The 22,299-nt window shown below is 35.3% G+C and overlaps 1 protein-coding gene across 1 annotated transcript in view; it reads left to right on the forward strand.

Moving 5' to 3' along the window:
- Positions 1–22,299, forward strand: part of LOC106130894 (headcase protein) — a 67,399-nt gene that overhangs the window by 18,746 nt on the left and 26,354 nt on the right. The window contains exon 2 of the mRNA XM_013329834.2: positions 9,882–9,978. Coding sequence (XP_013185288.2) covers positions 9,882–9,978 — 97 coding nt within the window. The remainder of the gene's footprint in view (positions 1–9,881; positions 9,979–22,299) is intronic.

The raw sequence follows: 22,299 nt of genomic DNA on the forward strand, positions 1-22,299 counted from the left end.
CACGCCTCTTTCCCGGAGGGGTAGGCAGAGACTACCTCTTTCCACTTGCCACGATCTCTGCATACTTCTTTCGCTTCGTCCACATTCATAACTCTCTTCATACAAGCTCGGCGGTTTCGGGTACTTTTGACCTGACCCTTTACCAGGACGTCCTTAATTTGATCAAGATACGTTCGTCTAGGTCTTCCCACTCCGACCCTTCCCTCCACACTCTCCTTGTATATCTGCTTAGTCAACCTGCTTTCATTCATCCTCTCCACATGACCGAACCATCTTAACATACCCTTTTCTATTCCTGTAACTACATCTTCTTTCACATCACAACATTCCCTTATCACGCTGTTCCTTATCCTGTCACTCAATTTCACACCCATCATACTCCTTAACGCTCTCATTTCCACTGCATTTATTCTGCTTTCATGCTTCTTTTGCCATACCCAACTTTCACTCCCATACATTAATGTCGGGACCAACACGCCCCTGTGCACAGCCAGTCGAGCCTTTTTGGATAGTTTCTGACTGCTCATAAAGGCATGCAAAGCTCCATTCACCATGTTCCCCGCGTTCACTCTCCTTTCAATATCACTATCATACTTGCCATCTGATGTAAACTTTGATCCTAGATATACAAACTCTTTCACTTGCTCCACTCTTTCTCCTCCAATCAAAATATTACATGCTGTCATTTCTTTCTCCATTTCAAAAACCAGTGTTTTAGTTTTACTTACGTATAATTTATTATAAATATATTAAATATAATATATTATAACGAATATTATTATATAGGGATTTTGAGACATTATATATGCTTTAAATATAAAAACACGCCTTATGTTTAAATGCTTCATTTTATTTTTTCTCAGCCTTACCTAATTACAAATATTCTGACCACAGACATTCAGAATCAACTTTATGTACATGAAAATAAAACCGTAATGAGTTAGTCAATTAATTCCTACATTTGCATAATCAACACAGTGGTTTTACAAAACAGTTATGTAATATGTGTAATGAGAATCTTGCTATTTATGATATTATGTGATGATAATGTTTGCAAATTGTTTGTGTGAATTAAACCTGTTTGTTCATCTCCGTGTAATGTAATTGGCAGTTTAGTTTCCGGCAAATTAGGAAAAGATTTCTCGTTGTCTCTTACTCAATTTTTTTTTATATTAATATTTATGTTCATCAACGAATTTATATACATAGATCTCTGAGAACGCGACGAAAAGGTAAGAAGGTTTTTGGAGATGAACTTCTGATTAAGAAGCCAACTGAAGATAAAACCAAATCTTCTTGTACGTTTAACTGTTAATTACGTATTATGCTTAACTTGTCTGCCTAAAGATGGTAATAAAAATATAACTTTATGAAATCGCTGCCAATTGAGAAACTCCTCTCCTTATTGGATGAGAAGACGATGAAAAAGATTCAACCCACAATTATAATTTACAACAAAAAATCTAACTATGAAATAAAACTAAATATCAGGGCCAAACTAAAACGTGACTCATTTTTAGTTATAATTATCATATCGAAATAATATATAAATCAGTTCGGTAAAAACTTCAGTGTAAACCAATCATTAGAACGTAGTCGTTAAATGGTATTACAAAAAACATACAAAAACCGCCAACTTACCTTTGATATTTTAATAAATAGACTACTGCCAACCTATTTATATCCGTACTTTCAGACAATATTTATTTAATATCTACTGATCTATTCGGATTAAAGATATAATTGAAAAAAAAAAAACAGTTTTAGTAAGCACTACATCTTCTATCATGTCAATAGTTACATATCACCAAATGGATAAACAGTGAAATATAAAATAAATAAGTATGTTTTAAAACTTGCCTTAGCTTATTTACTACAAAAAATTCTCCAAATTACTTATGAATCTGGTATATCATTTAAAAATAGTACCTAGTGAAGCACAAAATATGAATTGAATGCGACCACCATAAAACAGGTCTATACATAATCAGAGCCTTGCATATTCTATAGGTATTTCAAGGACAAAACAACAAATCACAATTATATAAAATCAACCGGTTTACTTATATTTTTATGTTGGCCAATAAGTGGCCATTTTTAAATTCACTTCAACAAGATCGAAGCGAAAATAACAAACACGAAAAAACAATTTTTTATTACTTTGTTATTGGCTATGTTAGTGTTGTTTGAAACAATGTAATTATTTGCAAAAAATAAGTAAGATACACGTAACAAGCATTACACAGACACACACATATAAAAAAAAAAACTGTTAAAAGAAATTTGAACAGTATTGCGAAATTGACGATCAATAAGATTGTTCAAGATTGTGCCTAATGCATAACAGCATAGAATTCATCCAAATAATATGTATAAACGCGACTGGACTGCAACCGGTCTGGTCTTCAATGATTTTGATGAGTCATCAAATCCAGAACTTGACCTGGCCTGTTCACGGGTGAACAATCCACACTTTACATACAATGAAAACTGTCAGACTTCGCCTGCCACGCCCCCGCTCTCAATTGTTCTAATTGCCTAATTATTTTTATTACTCGTTGTTTGGCCCGCGTCTATATATAACAATTTATCAATTGCTTCAATTTGTTTATTTTCTACCTCCTATAATCTTGTCTGGAAGATATCTCTTGAAGAGATGAACATTTTTTATCACTAATTTTATTCCGTACCTACTACAGTATTATTTTATATAAATGATAGAATTGAGATTCAAATAGTGACAGGCTGCTAGCCCATTGCCTAAAAGAAGAATCCCAAGTTTAAAAGCCTATCCCTTAGTTCATCTATGGAAACAAGATGAAGTGGTCCTATTCTTTGTTTTTATTGATACCGGGAACCACACGGCGCTGTAGTATTATTTTAGTGTGCATTAAAAAGTTTCATCACTTTTACAAATCAAATAAGTCTATCAGGTATATTGCCAACCTTTTGGTAAGTGGTTACCGCAGTCCATAAAACGATTTGAATGTATAAAAAGACCTTACATAAATTCCTACTAATCATCAAAAAAAAAAAAAAAAGAATGAACTACCTAAACTAAAAACACATACATAATAACTCATCAAGTTCTAATATTATGAAATTGATATAATACGGCCCGTTTTTACAGCATGCATGTTTTTACAACGAATTCCTTTTATGAGATTATGTGTCAGTGAACACGTTAAAATGTGAACAGATGAGACACTTTGAGCTACTTGCGATTGATTCAAGAGAGAGAGATCTCATTAGTTGCTGAATCCACTCCCACCACCATACCACTCCATCTCTTTCCCATGGATGTCGTAAAAGGCGACCAAGTTATAGGCTTACAAACTTGGGATTCTTTTTTAGGCGATGGGCTCACGTGTCACTATTTGATGATCTCAATTCTATCATTAAGCCAAATAGCTGAACGTGGCCATTCAGTCTTTTCAATACTGTTGGCTCTGTCTACCCCGCAAGGGATATAGACGTGGCCATATGTATGTATATATGTATGTATGATTGTACTTCTGTGCGCATTTTGTTCCGCTATCCACTCGCATTTATTTACAGCAAAAATCGTGCGCAGTCGCCGGCGGCGGCTCGATTAGGTAATCCAATTTGGAGGGGCCCATTCTTCGAGGCCAAGGTCTTTGGTTGTTTACATCCACGATGCAGTAGACTTAGTTTGTCTCGCTCGCACTGTATTTTTGTTTTATTTCGGTTTCCGCATATCCAAGGTTTGACCTAGAAGTCTACATTCGACTTTGAATTTTAATTCACTTGAAATTGTAAAGTAGGAATTGTTTTTGAATTTTGTTTTTGAATTTCACGTGTATTTTTACAGCTCTGCTGGGTTTAAAAAGCTCCTAGATAGTGCTAAATTTTAGTGTTATATTTCAGTGATTGTAGACTTTTTTTAGGTACCAATAAGTCCTGTTAATGGAAAATAAATATGACGAACATAAGTGTACATAAGTTAGTTAGAGACACAATCACAACACAATAAAAAAGATTACCATAACTCATTTACAGCTGATTTACATTTTAGTGCTGACTTTGATATACATTTGCTCATCTATAAATTCAAATTAGTATTTGGTTAATTAACGCTGTTTCAATGACGCGACTGCAAATAGACCTGACTTCCTTTTCTGTGATTTATATGGAGTAGTTTTAATAATATAATAAACTTTTTAATAAGCTTTATTCTGTGCAAGCAAATATTTTGTTTATTAATTAGTCCATAGAGTTCATACACTCTAAACGTAGCGGACATTCAAACGATTTTTATAAAGAGCTAATAGTTTTTAAATATTTGGCAATAACAATGACGAATAGCACGTTGAAATCTTGTTTAATTTTTATTCAAATTTATGTTAATAAGAATGGTTTGTTTTCCTTCGAAAATATTAGGTACGTTTAAAAGTCTTATTATTTATTTTTAAATTTTATTTTACTGACAAAAATACGATAATTATGGTACTGTTCGGGATACCTACCGGCCACAGAAAAGAACTAAAAAAAAGAGATGCTGTTCCCGCCAATTTGTGATTTTTTTATGGAGTTTTTGGCGGGAAATAATTTTTGTTATAATATTTTTTTCTTAAATTAGTTTTTGATTTAGCTTCAGTGCTATTTATGGATATATTATTGAGAGTATGTAGAATTGTAGATATAAGAATCACTGTGAAGGGGTTACAATACCTGTTTAGTGATTTAGGGTTTGTGTTCCAGAAAGTTCTGGCGATGCGAAAAGCGATGTAAAACTCATACAAATAACTGGACCTACTTACTTGATGAAGAACGGCGACTAAAAAATATTACAAGAAACTATCAATCTCTTTCTTTATATTAGTTTATAATCTTTAAACAAAAAAAAACCATTTGGAAATATATTCAGTGGTTCTAGTTCCAAGAGTCGAGCCGGTCTGGCAGCGTGGTCCGAAAGCCCATCCATGAGAAAGTCTGAAACCGGTCTAGGGCATACGGTGTCTACTTTCAAATTACAATAGATGTTCAGTTCAACTGAATCAATAGCTTCTGTAGGTGTAATGTTACCCTTATATTGTTTAGTAAGTGCAAGCTTTTGGCCGCGACTTCCTTCGCCGTAAAAGTTTAAATGAAATCTCGTGACTCCCTATACGAGTATTGCTACTAAGAGCGGTGTGGGGATTTTTTTTTAAACATACCAGTAAATATACGATTTTTCTCTCAGTTGGACCAAGCGTAAGATATCTAAAAAAACCGCACTCAAATCGGAGTAATTATTTTGCGTTTTGGGGGTACAAACATACAGACAGGCAGAAAAGTTAAAAAAATACAATTTTGGCTTTTGATGATCTAATATAGATATAGTTTTTTTGCCAATAACTTTCAAGTACAGACATTGGTCAGTTACAATTTTATTAAATGGATTTTTGTGATTGCTTTCCATTATTATCGTTCTATTGATGTACCGGCAGGGTCCTGCTTGAGATGAGCCTAAGAGTCCACCTGTGACCATGTTCTCCCTCTAAAACTCTATGTTTAAATATAGAGAAAAAGAGAGGATATAAGACATGTCTAAATACCCACCGCTGCGGATAGTGACTTCCGTCTGACCTCTTGTTAACAGGAGAACCTAAGCTAAAGTTTATCATTGGTTAGATATAATTAGAAATATGGGTAATCGATATTGTTTTTATTGATATAATAATTATGCAACTATAATAACAAAAACAAGTTTTACTGCACAAAAAATATTATCTCCCTACTTATCGCAAATTGACCAGTCAGAGGCAAAAGGTTATAAGTCTCGATTATGATTACTATAACATGTAATGACATGAACATACAGAGTATGAGTACGAAAAATATTCTTTTAAATACATATGTGTCATCTACCGTGTGGTTCCCGGTACTAATACAAAAAAGAATAGGACCACTCCATCTCTTTACCATGGATGTCGTAAAAGGCGACTAAGGGATAGGCTTACAAACTTGGGATTCTTTTTTAGGCGATGGGCTAGCAACCTGTCACTAGTTGAATCTCAATTCTATCATTAAGCCAAATAGCTGAACGTGGCCATTCAGTCTTTTCAAGACTGTTGGCTCTGTCTACCACGCAAGGGATATAGACGTGACCATATGTATGTATGTGTCATCTATGCTATTGTTAAACAAATAATATGACTTTTTATAAAAAATATTGTTACCTGTCAACTTATTTACTAGTAGCTATTTGAATAAAGAAATTAATCGGTAATTTCAACCTCTACTGGAATGTATTTAAGCAATGGAAATTAAAAAAATTACGGCTAAATGCCATCACTGGCCACTAAACTTGAGCAATCAATATCAGTTGAAAAAAAAATTAATACGGTTACGTACGGATGCACTCAAACGCACGTCCGCCGGCTCTGATATAAAATCAACTCGACAAAAACATGTTATTTTTATTCAAGTGCCAAGGCCAAGTCCGCCATATTGCATTCGCTATTTAAAACGAACAATGTTTGTATTGTAAACAAGCTCTGTACGAGACAAGATAATACGGCTTGTAAACTTATGAGAACGCGTTGAGTATTAAATAAAAATAAAGAAGATACTTGAATAAGGTTAGATAAACACCTGAAAAAAATTATATGATTTGTTTTTGCAAATGTGTTGAGTCAATTTCACGTTATTTTCGTATCATAAGGCTTTACAGTTTGAGTACATTTGAATAACATTTCTAATTTCTTGTGTCTCATTGCTGACATATATAATGACCTTGCTTAAGCAATTACAATATTCAGTTCATATTATTATGTATGTTATACCAGTTATGCAAACCAGGGAGATCTCCTCGAACTTGCATGTCATTAACAAATTAAATAAAAAAAAAGTTTAAATGTCTTGACCATTATAAGGAACATGTACAGGGAAAAATGTATATTGAAAAGATGAGTTTGGCTATTCTGCAATGTTGATAAGGCATATTTTTTATCTCCCCCTTTTTTCTATCTTTTCGTGAATTCTTTGTCAGAGAGAGGTTAAGCAAAGATCTCAGTATACTTAGCAGCTTAGAATGTGACTGGAGTCACGATAAGAGAGAAAGATTATCAAAATAAAAAAAAAAAAAACACAAAATGCAGGGCCTTAAATTACACGCGCAGACGCGCAACCGCTTATGTCACTCATTGGGCCAGTGTTAAGTTTTTGTTGATGAAATTAAAATAACCCATTGTGTGCTCAAGGTTACCTATATAAGTCGAGCGCACTTCCGTTGCTTGAATAATTCGAACTATATGCGCGTGCGCTGCTTTTCCACAAACTTTTTAAAAAGGGATAAGTATTCTTTCAAATTTATTCATGCTCACACGCTCTATTCTTTTTTGTGAGGTTAACCAGTATCACCTTGTTATTTGTTTAGGTACCACGATATAATTCATACTGAATTAAGCGAAAATGTATAAAGTGGATAGAAAGAGATGGAAGAAACTGAAAGAGGCCTACAAACTAGCGGTCGAAAATGGCTATAGAAAAAGTACAAATTTATTTTATTTTGATGAAATACAAAAACACTAAATTACATTTTGTGATCAGGAAATCGTAGTTTTTAACGAGTAGGTATGCGAAGAAAAATCAAGTTAAGCATGCAAATTTAATCACAGATTGTAATTTATTTGATTAAACATTTCGTAAACTTGTTTTACTTCATATTTTCAAGTATTTCATATTGCCTTTTTATTGCATTTATAAAAAGTCTTAAACATGTTTGGTTTGTTGACTACATATAGTCAAACTTGTCTCATAAAACGGTATTTACACTGAGTATGAATTTAAGTTTCTGTTTTTTTACACGACTGATCAAAACGAAATTAGGTCTTCCATAAGCTAAGACTACTTTATAAAGCTCAATTTGTCATACTGAATTTAACATGGCAAATGCTTGAAAATGGCGGATCAACATCATTGCCTGCATCCTGCAAGGTTAGGAAGGAGAAATAATCCTATTTATATTTTAAGCGCGAAAGTATATGTGGTTGTGTGTTTGTCACTCGTTCACGCAAAATCTACTAGACGGATTTTGATTAAATTGGGTACATGAGTAGAATATAACCTGAATTAACAAAATAAGTAATATCTATCTCGAATTCACACGGGAGCGCAGCTAGTAAATAATAACGCGGATGAATCCGCGGGCAAGAATGGCGGTTATCTCGCAATGTCAAAGTAAACACGCCGCCTGCGCTGTTGACACAATCCCACCGCGATATAGCCGGTATCTAATTCGGTTGGCCTTGGCAATGAATAACAAGTTTTTTCGCCACACCTTCCGACACAGACTTCTATTGACTCATCGATTCGACTAGCATAAACACACACGTTGGCACATGTTTTGTGGTGCAATAAAGAGTTTTGGTTTTCGTTCGTACATACATACATACATAAAATTACGCCTCTTTCCTGGAGGGGTAGGCAGAGCTCTTTCCACTTGCCACGATCTCTGCACACCTCCTTCGCTTCATTCACATTCATAACTCTCTTCATGTAAGCTCTGCGGTTTCGGGTACTCTTGACCTGACCCTTTACCTTTACCCTTTTCGTTCGTACATATTATCCGAATTAAACGAGCACAGAAAAATTAAAACTATCAGGATTTGCTAATTCAAGTTATTAAATGCATGAACGGACACACACCTAAGCTTTGTGAACATGTCAGTAGAGGATTTTTAGGTATAAAATAATCATGGTCGTTGCACTAAGTAAAAGTGAGTAATCCCTTATTCGATTACGAAATCCCCGGAAAGGCGATGAAGTCTAGGTATATTTTAATAAAATTTCGTACACTAGAACCGGCTTCAAGAGTTGAAATATTCTATCCAGTGCTTTTGTTTTAAAGTCTATGTCGTCAGGTTATTTTGCATTCGACTGTGGCGCCGTCGATAGGCAAAAAATATTTTGCATTCGATCTTTCGTTTGTATTTTGTGCTAATTCGTAATAGCGATGCGTCATTTGTTTTCGTGTTACATAATGAACTCGTACTCAACCTTGAAAATATCTCGCTGGCAAATACGAGTATCATTGCAAAATTTGATAACATCGCTAGAGTTAATATTAATTAAATGCATAGATTAGATACCAAATTTTGCTACGTGATTATTAGAGGAGTAACTCGATAATCTTTTTTAATGGTGCTATTTATGCTGCCCTGTTCATTTATGTTTGGATCTTTGTTTGACCCGTTTCCTGTTTACAATTGACCCAAATTTTGGTACGCACTTCTAGTTCTAATGACTATACAGTACTTCGTTATTGTAATTCCAAAATGGCTGCCGCCACAGAATGTCAGACTTTTATTTAAAGGAGCTTCAAGGTAGAATAAAGTAAGCAAGACAAAAAATAGAAAAAGCTCATAATATCAATCCGATGAGCGATCAGTCGAGAGAGAAAAAGCGATTAAACTCGGCTGGGAATCGGAACATTTAAATCTTCCATTCTTTTTTCAAATTCACTATTTGACAGTTAACCCGTTCGACGCCGCCCGCGCGGCCAGTCTGGCGTTCTCGTCAAGGGTAGAGTAATGAATCAAAATCCAATTTACGTATTTCAATTTGCGAACGGACTGACATTTCGTGCTTGTAATGCTGGTATTGGAACAGGTCGTAATCACATTATGCGGCTTTGTCACGATCACGCAGACTTATAGGCTATAGGTGTAGCCAGTTCGTTTTTTACCAGATAAGCAAATGCAAATGCTTGGCTAAATCTACCCCTGTTTTCTTTTGCCTTTTTTCTATTTTATAATGCCCAGAAATTTTCTTTCTTTTTAATCATTTATTTATTTTATTTATCAATATTAAGCGTCATAATCACATTGTATAATTTATGGAAAGTAAATAATTTTTCAATATTTTCATTGTTACAGGGCTGGAGCCGGTGCCAATGGAATATTTTCGAGAAGACTGGACTTTTCTACCTTCAATCTTCTGCCAAAGCATAAAGTCAACTCGTATCAGATAAAGGTAAGTGATTTGGAAAACGTTCAGAGTTTCATATAAGATTCAATCGAACTATCCTATCTATGGCTGTGAGTTAGCGGAATGTGAGTAGAAATAATAACTCCGAAAAAAAAACAGCGCATGTTGCGACGCACTCATAATTTCCCGTAAAATAAAAACAACCTAAAAAGGACACTCCCGTCTGTCCTGAAACTCGCCAGCGTGACGACACAGGACAGCGAGAGGGTAGCAGTAAAATATTTTTATTGCCAAGCGTTTGCAAAGGTGAAAGTTTGCTTTTGTTGTCGCCACCGTAAAAACATGGCCGACACTTCTCGCGATAAAACCCTGTCACGGTCGGCGCCGGCTACGTATTTCCACTAAACGTAACTTTTTTCGTAATTTAATCGCGCGAGGGTGCTTTCTGAGACAACCTTTGATCAATATCGTCTGTACTTGCTGCTGTGATTTTATACGTACAAAGTTTTTATTTTGCAACTTTTTCGTTATTCAAGTAAGTATAACAGATATACTTTATTATGAGACTTAGCACGCAACAGAAGGGTTTACTACCAAAATTACATTTAAACATTGTATTCTTAACTTACAGATATTTATGTAGCAAATTTTCAAGTACGATTTTTTTTAAAATCTGACGTCTTTGTTAAATCTTTGAATACACGTTATTTGAGTATTTATTCAATCTTCACGTATAACATGGAACGGCAATGCCATTCTGTGTAAATTCAGTCGGAAAATAATATTGACAATTGTGTTATTTGACCTTCTTACCGATAAATCAGAAAGGAAGAGTAATGATTTTATCAGTAATTTTTATTCTTTATTCGAATCAAACAGTACTGAACAACTTGATTTTAGTTTCAAACTACACCGTCTAAAATAAAAAAAGGTGAGTAGTGTGATTAAATGTTCTCACCGAAAGAGTATCGTTAATCGGTACTCTGAAAATCGTTACTACTGGAACTGCATATCCCAGAAAGAAAGCGAACACTCAAAGATACAACATAAAAATGAAATCTTAGGAAAAACAACAGATGAATAAGTAGAAGCTTAACTTATCTGTAAAATTAAAACAGTGAACATTGCACCACATGTTTGGAATATTGTCAGACTATTTGTATTGCATTATTCAATATTTACACAGTTTATCCTTCATTGTGGAGCTTGTGTATTTAAATGGATGCTCCTCAATTTTTTAAATCATCGTGAGACAAAAGCGTGTGTGGAATAACTACCTATAGTAGAATCCCGATATATTGATGGTCATGAAGGGATTGACAATATATAATTTGTTGTACTAATTACATGACGTACAGAATATTTTGAACTACATGTTCCGTTCGGTAGTCACGAAAAACAAATACACAAATTTGAAACTGTTTCCACAGATGTCAAATAAAGATCTGTAATGTTTCATAACATCGATATGACGCTTTAAATCTGAGATATTAAACGATTTGTCTTCTAGTTCGCTTGAAAATGGTAGCAAGATAACAAGATGCATTTTTAGTTATTCAAGCAATATTAGTGATAAACTTAATTTGAACCTACAACCTGCCTGAATTTTTGTATTATTTTATGTCCATTTGCGTCTATGGTACGCGCGTTGATTTGTCTATGCCTGTTAGTCACGTATTTCGCGTCCTGTCCGTCAATGCAACACAAAGAGAATAAAAAGTACAACTTTGCAGTTTCCATCAATCCCAGAACGCTAGCCACACTCACTCACACATGAATTATTTTGCAATTTGTCGTTGTTTGTTATGCGTTGCCAGTATCTAATCTCCGCAGTCCTTGAGCCAGTTGTGTGTCAAGCAACGGTCATTCCCCTGCCCTGCCGTGCCGACATCTATTTTTACCCTAAGTTTGTTTGTTATTTATTAGTAGGTACTGCAGCTTCGCAATACATTACAGACAATAGGAAAACTTTGTGAGTGAACAATTTTAGTTTCTTTTTCGTATTCATAGTATTAGCACAAAAAAAAATGAAAACTTCATGTAATTTGTTTTAGGAGTTATTCTTATTTTAACCGTGTCAATTTTTTTTACACATTTCGTATCCGTAGTGTATAAAATACAAAATATAATCTACCAGATATGCGAAAATAGGCCTATAAAATAATTTTACAAATTGGTATTTAAAAAGGACATTTTTTATTATGCACATATATTTTTAATGTTTGTTATTTAAAGCACCTTTAATACTTTAAACACCTAACCATACCTAGTTTAAAAGGCTGACAAACGTGACCTACTGATTGATTTACTGTGGCACCTCGTAACGAGACTAGGTTGTCGAGTTGCGATCTCGACGATTGAATAATTGTTTTCTACCATTTTTATCGGTTGCTATGTGCTTCGGTATGTTGCCGTACACCGCTTCTTTTACATACATATAATCACGTCTATATCCCTTGCGCAGTAGACAGAGCCAACATTATTGAAAAGATGAAAAGGCCATGTCCAGCTGTATGGCTTAATGATGGAATAGAGATTATTTAATGTCCTAATAAAGTTGGCTTCATAATGAATATCATGTAATGTACTGTACCTAAAACAAATGTTTTAAGATACTTAAACTGTTTTTTATTTTCTCAGCTGCTTACTATATGTATGTGTTTGGCGCCCAGATACTTCGTGTTTTAACATTTTGCTGAAATACCTACGCAAGCATGTAGATAGATATTGATACTTATAAACTGTATATTAAAAAGGTAATTTATCCTTGACCTTCATAATGAAAATTTGAACTTTGTCAATGATGCGTGGTATGTGTTAATATTATATTGATTTAATACTTTGTTAGGTAGGTACTAGAAGTCATCTGTTAAGTTGTCAGTTGTATTTTTTTACTTACGTTTGTGCTGTATTGCATTAATATCAATGTATTGCAAGATCATTTGTAACTTGAGAGAACTGTTTGTTAAAAAGGGCTTAGAAAGACTTCCGTGAAATGTATTACGTGAATTGAAACTGTTGTCGTGAGGAAAAAAATATCAGTTTACGTGAAAACAACATGTAGTTTGTTATCATCGTTACATTTTATTCATTTTATCCGGTCCCGTGTGGTTCCCGGCACCAATAAAAAAAAAAAAGAATAGGACCACTCCATCTCTTTCCCATTGATGTCGTAAAAGGCGACTAAGGGATAGGCTTACAAATTTGGGATTCTTTTTTAGGCGACAGGCTAGCAACCTGTCACTATTTGAATCTCAATTCTATCATTAAGCTAAATAGCTGAACGTGGCCTTTCAGTCTTTTCAAGACTGTTGGCTCTGTCTACCCCGTAAGGGATATAGTCGTGATGATATGTATGTATGTATGTATTTTATTCATTGTCTCATGTTTGAAGACACAATAATACGCAACGTCTTGATCAAATTAGGGATGTCCTAGCGAAGGGTCAGGTCAAGAGTATCCGAAACCGCCGAGCTTGCATGAAGAGAGTTATGAATGTAGATGAAGCGAAGGAAGTATGCAGGGATCGTGGCAAGTGGGAAGGTGTAGTCTCTGCCTACCACTCCTGGAAAAATGCGTGATTTTATGTATGTATGTAGGTACCAATAACATACGCCGATATTATAAAATATCCATTATTCTCATTATAAGTAAAAGTATTAGTGATCGTTAAATCAAAACTTAATCTATGTAGCTGAAAGTCATAAAGATATAAAACTAGATAGAGTAAGCAAAGCAATGATTCATATCATTGCTCCCTAAATTGTTAAATGAATGATAATTTCAAATTTAGAATCTGAAAATAAATAGTCTAACTATACAGTAAAAATATATAAATATGGTCTCAGGATAAGTTTCAAGAATCGTGTGTCACATGAACCACTATCTATAACGGTGTAAACAAGATCGTACTCGTAGATTTCTATAAATTACGAGCGTTCTGAAACAAGGCTATAAAATTCAATCGCTGCTGTATGAAATAAATATCGTTGGACCTCCTTTTACAATCTAATAGGTAACTAGAGGTGGAGTGCTGTGTGGTTTCCGGCACTTAAAAATAGGACCACTCCTTTTTCTTCTCTATTGATGACATAAGAGACGACAAAAGGAATAGCCGCACATCATCTAGTGGAAGCTTCCGTGTTGGCTTGGTAGGGGAAAACATTATGTGTAGGGGCTGCTTCTCCCCTCGTGCAGATTGTAAAAGTCAATCAAGGGAAAGGCTAATAAAAATTTAGGCGATGAGCTAGCAACCTGTTGATATTCGTATTTCGATTCAATCATTAAGCCTGCTGACTGACTTTTGGCTCCGACTACCTCGTAAGAGATAAAGACGTGATTATATGTATCTATAATATCTAGAGGTGAAACCTAGTGTTGTAAGCATGATTGATAGTTTCAAGCGAGCACGTTTCGCGAAGTTGGCTCATTATATCGGCCACTTCTTCTATTTATGGTGGCAGATATCTACCGTCGTATTGATTGCATGAACTGGTCGACTCGTGTGGAAGGCCTAATCGGTGGGCCATGAAAATTTATGAATGAGCTTTGTTTTTTTTTTCTTTTAGAGAGTAGTTTGTTAATTGATATTATTTAAATATAACAGCGGCAGTCAATTTGTAGAACAAAAGAGTGACTGATCATTGTTGCTGAAAATTTGGTACCTACAAAAAAAATTCGTCCTGAATTGTTACTAGGTGAAACTGTAAACGTATGACTTTTTACATCTTGGTTGTTTTAAGCATAACATTTGTTAAACAAATTATTACTATGAAAATACTAAACGAAACATATTCGTGTTTTTAGTGGCCAATCTATCAAGGCGGGTTTATGAATTCGTGGCGATTTGCACATAGCACACATGTTGCGATCACGAACCAGACAGCGGCTAACGAGCTTAACAACTTCATAAAGAGATTTGTTTTATACGTCTGTGGACTCCTTAAACATCTATTTTTAGATGCTAAATGGCAGTTGGTCAATATTTACATGGAATTGAACTGCGTCATTCCAAGTGCGGAGATGACCGCGGTCGCCCGTGTAACAAAACCCGAGTGCGCAACCCGATACAGCGCCCAAGGCTTCCCATGTGGATTAGCACAGTGTTTTTCTTTTGAATCGTCTTGTTCGAGCACGGCTCCCGTAAATGTTATCGCCTTCCTACCTCCCATCCTCAGTTCTTTGACAAAATAAAACCCTCTTCGATCGTTACATGCAGTTGAAACTTTAGAATTCTTTGTGAGAAAATGTCAGACACGATTCTAGCTCGTGTTTCCTTATAGACAGGTATTTCTATAGAGATGGGTTTGCTGATAGTATCTGATATTAATAAAAGTTTTGCGACTTTAACGTTATTAAAATTGTTTGAAATTCTTCTGCAATATTATTAATACTAGCTTTAATTTAGTTGGATCGTGATCACTATAAAGTTACGCTGTCATTCCGCTTCTTCATAATCCTCTGTTGCTACAAATGCATCTCGATTTTCTCAGCGGACCGTAAATGGCAAGAAATGAGAAAGTAGCCGGTTAATAGATACAATAGGGCTGGATAGGTCTTGCGGTACAACTTTCCTTCGCAGCAAAAAGTTGTAGAATGATAGGGCGACACGACGTACACAGTGCTTCTAGCCAGAGCAGATACCAGTCGTTTCGTAAGAATTCTAGCGTAATTACTCCATTACATAGATGTCTCGAATTGATAATTGCTATTTAAGTATAATGAAGCCCTTTAATCGTTCAGAATTCGCGAAGCTGCTACGTATGAAGCAAGATCTATCGTGTTTTCTTTGGTTTCGGCTTTCGACACTGTCCGAATGGCTACTGCGGCCCATAAATGGAAAACAAGCGTGCGAACTTTGGCCAGCAACCTGCGACCACTAGCCAATGCGTTTCGTGTACTTCTGATCAAGTTTTTACGGAGATAACGCAAGTCGCCATTTGCAGGACTAAAGCCTTACAAGGCGCGGGTTTGGCATCCAGTTTTTGTGTCGTACTATATGCGTTGCATTCGATCTTGATAAGTTAATGCCTCGTTTGCGTATATTTGGGGAATATAATTGGAGAATTTGTTCATTTTATATTGAAAAATGGTCTATATCCTTGTCGATATGGACATACTGCTACGCCTGTTGTTCTTTTTTTATAATAAGAACCGATAAATTGTTACGCACATTGTATAATGGTTTTGTTATGTTTTGTTCTTCCTAATTGGGTAAGGCAATTAGAAATAAAATGCATACTCGAGGTAACAATAGAAGTAGTAAACAGGATGAGTGCCGTCGAAAGTTAACCTATCGCGGTGCATAATAACTGCCTACACTCCGGCGCAGAGCGCGGCGCCGCCGATGCGCCCACGCACCGACTTGGCTCATGGGCTCTCAAATCAACGTCGTTGCGTTGATAGATGAATGACTCTCTCGACACACGCCTATTAGTTGTTCACCTCCCATATTTTCTAACTAAACATGGCAACAACCCCCCGTGTTGTTTAAGAATTCTGAGAAAGTCTGAATTTTGGGGAAATTTTTAAGTTTTTCTCATCATCTGTTATTAGGTTTTACAGCTTAAAGTTATTAAACAAATTCCTTTTTCTTTTTTAAAAGCATGATTACTATAATTTTAACACATTTTGGTCAGTATTACTTGCCAAACCTCATGTGTATGTCTAACTTTAGCAAAATGATTACAGTACTTTCGGTTGATCGTTGATAGTGATGCTAGACACCTTTTCTTTCGTATATTATAGATATAGAGAAGTGATAAGTATATTATTTGCCAAAATCTGGTTATATCTTTAAATCTACCTAGTTGTTCATTATTATTGGATACAAAAACAGGCCGGGCGTTGATCTCGGCTATTATTATCTTGATAACGAATGATGTTTTGAAAACATGTGTTTGCTTATTATCCATATATCGGAATTAAAGTAGGTTTCTTGCAGATAAAACAAACTTTCTATATTTTATGATTTTATTAATGTATACTTACAAAGATGAAAGGAAACATTTGTGTTGTATATATTTTGGTAATATTTTCACACAAAACTATCGGGCCGATTTTAATAATATTTTGCATAGAGACAGAAAAAACCTTGTGTTACCTACAAAGGTTAACTTTATCTAGAAATGCCTACGGCATCAAAGCCCTACGCACAAGCTATTTATTATATATCTATGACATATATTTCAATATTATGTATACCTAACTGAATGAAACCTTCAGTCGTTTAACAATCATAATGTTATATAATGTTAACGTGCATAGTACGGTGACTAGCACATAGATCACAAAGCCGTTAGATGCAACATAGCACTCAATTTGACTGCTTTAGTACATTTTAACCACCTTTTTGTAAGTTAAATTTTTTTTTATGAATATTGATTGTTATTCTTTCATGATTTTGTCGACCTGTTTGTTAAAATCTAGCAAGAAAATATTGGATGCAATAATATTTAAAATTATCGAATGAAGTGGAAAATTATTCTATAGTTATTAGTAAATAAATATAACTCTTGGCGTATCAGATTTTGACCATGGTATTTCAACTGTTTTACGTAATTCGACAAATTTTGACCTCAGCCCTCGATATACCTGTAAAATAACTATTTGATGGAATGAAGATTGAAATAGTGACACGTTGCTGGCCCATAGTCTAAAAAAAATCCCATGTTTTAAAGCAACAAACAAATCTATTTAGAATATACTCAATGCAACCCTGAAGTCGAACGCGGGGTCGACGCACGCGCACGCCCTACATACACTCATACAGTGCACGTACATAGTTGCAAATCCGTGGCGCGGGCGCAGGCGTCGTGCATTGTGATTTGTAGTGTTAATAATGTTATGAATGAAATTTGTTTGGGTAATCTTTCGAATTGTACATGTTATAGTTGATATTATATTTCAGAAATATATAAAAGAAAGAGACCGTTTCACGTAGAGAGCACAAAAAACTAAGTATATTCTTTATTAATTCTCCTTTAACTCCAAATACTCCAATATTATTATTAATACTTATACAATTCATAAGAAGACCCATCAGTTTCCTTATCCGACCTCCTATAATAAGCGATACTCGTAATCACACTCGGTAATTGCTAGGTGTGGTCCACGCATTACTTCTACAAATTATAACAGAGATAAGCCAGTTTCAGTTTAGGCCGAGCGAACATTAGTAAGTAGTTTCATTGGGTATAGCATTTTCTTTATGTAGTATTTTTGTATCTTGTTGCTGTGGCATTAGAAGGAACTTCTATTTACAAGCTGCGCTACAGTTGTAATCTTAAAAATTTAGAAATTTATGATTTTGATAAGCTAGAACTGAATGACTAGTACTTACTAATAAGTATGATCAATGTCTTTTGCTTACAACTGTTGCTGTCAACAATATTTAACAATTAGGTATAATAACATTTTGGCATATTAATAAAATTAAAATAGAAATAATTTTGTTATTGTGGTAACTACAAAATTTCATCTTTAGATATAGTAAGAAATTGTAGGCAGTATCCATGTACAGACTGCCTTAGAACTGGTCACGCATTCGGTTCTCTTATTAAATGGACCTCTAATTATTGTAGTTACTAGATTAGCTGAACACAATTTATAGTGTATTCATGTAAAACGATCGCTATTTTCATTACATTTGAAAATTATATCTTTAGATGAGGATAAAGGATGGCTCAATAAAACGAAAACAATTTTTTTCAATATACCCGTAAAAATACTATGGAGGATAAGTACAAAATTTAGGGATTGTAATCATTCCACAAAACTTACACAAACAAAAGAAGGGGATAACAAACCCTGAAGTTTGGGAAAAAGAATAAAGAACACGTAAGATCGGAGCACACAAGTAACGCAGGGCGGCATTTTATCAACATTATCCTAACCTTAGCCAAGCTGATATAAAAGAAACAAACTGCGTACGTGCCCAACCCACACGTATCACACAACCGTAGGTATAACAGGCGACTAAGACGCCACAAACAGTAGGCAATTAACACACTTATGTACCTGTCATTATCTCTAGCATTACTCAACAATGCCACATAATTGACTCGATCCCATTATAAACTATTGAAAATAGAATAAATTATGTAAATACCCAAGCCAGATATACAAATTAACTCCAATATTCATTCTAGTAAGGGATTTGTTAGTTGAAATTTTTCAGTCGAGCAAATCGCACGAGAGCCATTAGCCATATTGTTATTGCCAGTATTCTCTGTAATGAAGCGGTCGTTTTCGTCCTTTAATATTAACCGTTTTCCCTCCCTTTATGAGTCGAAGCAAACATTCTACTTTTATAACTATCGTTTCATATTATAAATTTATAGTGATAGAAGTAAGACAAATATTATGTACAATAACTACTCCTGGCTTCTATTTGTTGTTGTTTTCAAAAAGATTCAAAGCAATTAGTTTTTTTTTCTTCAGTAGATTGAATATGTTCTAACTATTTTTTTCGCACAGTTTTTGACATTTGTATATTTCAACATATTACGTAGGTATATTTATTTGCAAAAAGTAGCAAGTTTGCTCATACCATAATACTCTGTCTCGGTTTCAGTTAGTGCTCTCTTAATTAATTCCTTTATTATGCGTTCGCATCATTTTTAAATCCCACCGTCAATTTGAATTTTAAATCCCTGCATATTCCTAGTTCCAATTGCAAGTATGCATGCTGATGAGCTATAAAGCTGGATATTGGCTCGAGTGCTAAAGTCTAGGTAAAGAAATCCACCGCAGTTGTTTTTCCAATTGACATTTTGCCTGGAGTTTCCAAGCCATTGCCTCCAACGTCCCGGCGAAGGGCTATTTACATGGAAAGTTAGTGAAATATCAACATCAGCTGCCGATTGTCACGTTATATTGAGATATTCAAACTTTCTCCCGTCGGGGTTGGTGCATCTCATTTAAATAACGAGACACCTCGCTTCATCCCAGCTCGGCTTATCATCTTTGATGTGGACCATTGTATCTGTGCATATTCTCTGTCTTGAGAATAAATTGAAGAAAGCACATTTCTTAGTACCTACTTGTGAATTGTTTTATGTTCAGTATTTTTTTATACTTATACGTACTAGATATATGAACCTAGCTTACATAATTTCACTTCTCGTATTCATTTTTATCCGCCTTTGAACTTTGTCCATTCATATTTAATAAACTTTGGGCTCGGAAGGAACGCGACACGAACATGCTTTCTCCGGCAAAACCCGCGCCGAGGTGAAGTTCAAGACTATTTATAAAACGAGCCAAGACCTTACTCGGCGTCTATTGATCGTCTAGAGAGCACGCACCCCTTATTACGGTAGGTTAGTATGCCCGCGATCGTACCCGGAATGGGCCGAAAACGCCCGAAATTTTACTTCCCCGGCCGTATTGATCGGACTTGACATTGAAATCGTAATAGACGCAAACAGCTGGAAGTGAGGGTGCCGGCCGGGCCCTCACGCAATCCATCTACCCTTCCACGACAACTCGATCTGAGAATCGATTTATCTTTGCTCAACTAGTAATTATGCACGAGAGCCACAAGACGCATTCTAAAATCCCATTTATATTCAAAGCGCTCCGAGTTTGAATGTTATCTAAAATCCGTGTTAGGTGTCGGGCAGGATTGCTCTAATCTCAAAACTAAACACATTGTTGAGTTAGCCAAAGCTTTGTTCTAGGAGCCGTAGCTACAATCACTTGTCCAGACTTGTAACTATAGAATTTCTACAATTTAGCAAACAATGCGATAACATTTATTTTATTTACAATTCCAGCTATCAGTTGTTATTTTTATCGCTGAAATGTTGTGTTATATACGAACTTGAGTATATTGAACGAACATGGAAGTATTATGTAGCGTTATTTCTGCTTTCTTATCAATTGTCCCTTTTACTATAGACGTGCACTCATTTCCTGGGCGTACAAGTTCTGCTACTTACTGCACTTCCTGTGGTATATTATCTTGTCCGTGCAGTGCTGATAGCTTTCTTTTTTGATAAGGCACGAGTAATAACTTTTGGAAAGCGAACATGGCACACGAGATTGCGGCTTTTGCTAATTTAGAACATATTTTATGTGAATTGTTTTAATGAATATTTTCTTTCTCTTTGTTTATTTTCTGACATGAACTTCCTTTATTGCTCAAGTCGGTACCCTAGACGTGTTTTTGTGAGTTAAATGTATTAAACATTACTGCACCGTCATTCAGAAAATTCAATGGTCTGTTACAAATTGTAGAAACTCGTAAGTCACAGTATCACAGCCAATTTCTTTAAAAGCTCGCTAAGAAAGGATAGGATTACGCGCCGGGCGCGGATAAGGAACGAACATACCATATTGACGTAGATTATTTTTCATTTCTTTTATTTAGAAACAATTCTTATCTATCTTTTATTAGAATCTTTAATCTGCTCAAAGCAATTGATCCCGATGAAATAATTTCAAATTCAATCAATTCCTAATCTGTGGGAAGGGAAAACCGACGAAGCAGCAAGCTGAGGACACACCGAGATGTTCCGTTGAATACTGATCAGACGGAAATTATTCCATTACGGGCACTAGAAAAATTCATAAATAAAAAATGGCGATGTCTGCTCTGCTCCAATGCATTTCTATAGAATCACAGCACCAAGTTAAATAAGTGATCACCGGTCGCCGGCACGTGATCTGGGAGTCAAGTGATTCAACACCTGGGACTGAGTGCTACTGGCTCACGTACGTTTTCTTTTGAAAAATTTCAATGAAACTAAATATTAGTCATTATTTAGTTGTTCGTTTTTACACTACAGTACGGGGTATTGAAATCTGACACATAATCAGTAGCGACTCCCGGTTGGTTCTGTTTTCGGAGTATACGAAGTTTAATAATGATGATAAAGATGTCGTTGCTAATTTCGATTAACGCGCTTAACACGGCATACGTAGAAGCAATGAATTTGCCGCTGCAAATTGCGAGCCCAATTGAAGTAATTAATGTATTTGGCTGGTTATGGGTAACAATTGGACAGTTATAAATTTAAAATAGGAACGTAAAGGTCGATAGATTGGCTGTGGCGCAGCGGGCGGCGAGTCCCGCTAATCGATCGATGTCTGTGTGCACACTGCCTGGTTGCACCCGTGCATCATTTTGTCTCTTTCCACCTCCCGATATCGCGACTCCACCATCCTTATCGCTTAGTTATTCATCGTCCCTAACCACCCGGTAGTCGGTTGCCTCCCAGAGTCCTCTCGTATTTAGACACTATCTAATTTATGTTTTAAATTGCGCGCTTTCCCAATCCCTAGGGACGTGTAATGGCTATATCTAGTGTTATCGTTACTGTAATGGGCAATATCATTATGAATTTGTCTGGATTGCTGCAC

Source organism: Amyelois transitella, chromosome 14, assembly GCF_032362555.1.
Source record: "Amyelois transitella isolate CPQ chromosome 14, ilAmyTran1.1, whole genome shotgun sequence".
Classification (NCBI taxonomy): domain Eukaryota; kingdom Metazoa; phylum Arthropoda; class Insecta; order Lepidoptera; family Pyralidae; genus Amyelois; species Amyelois transitella.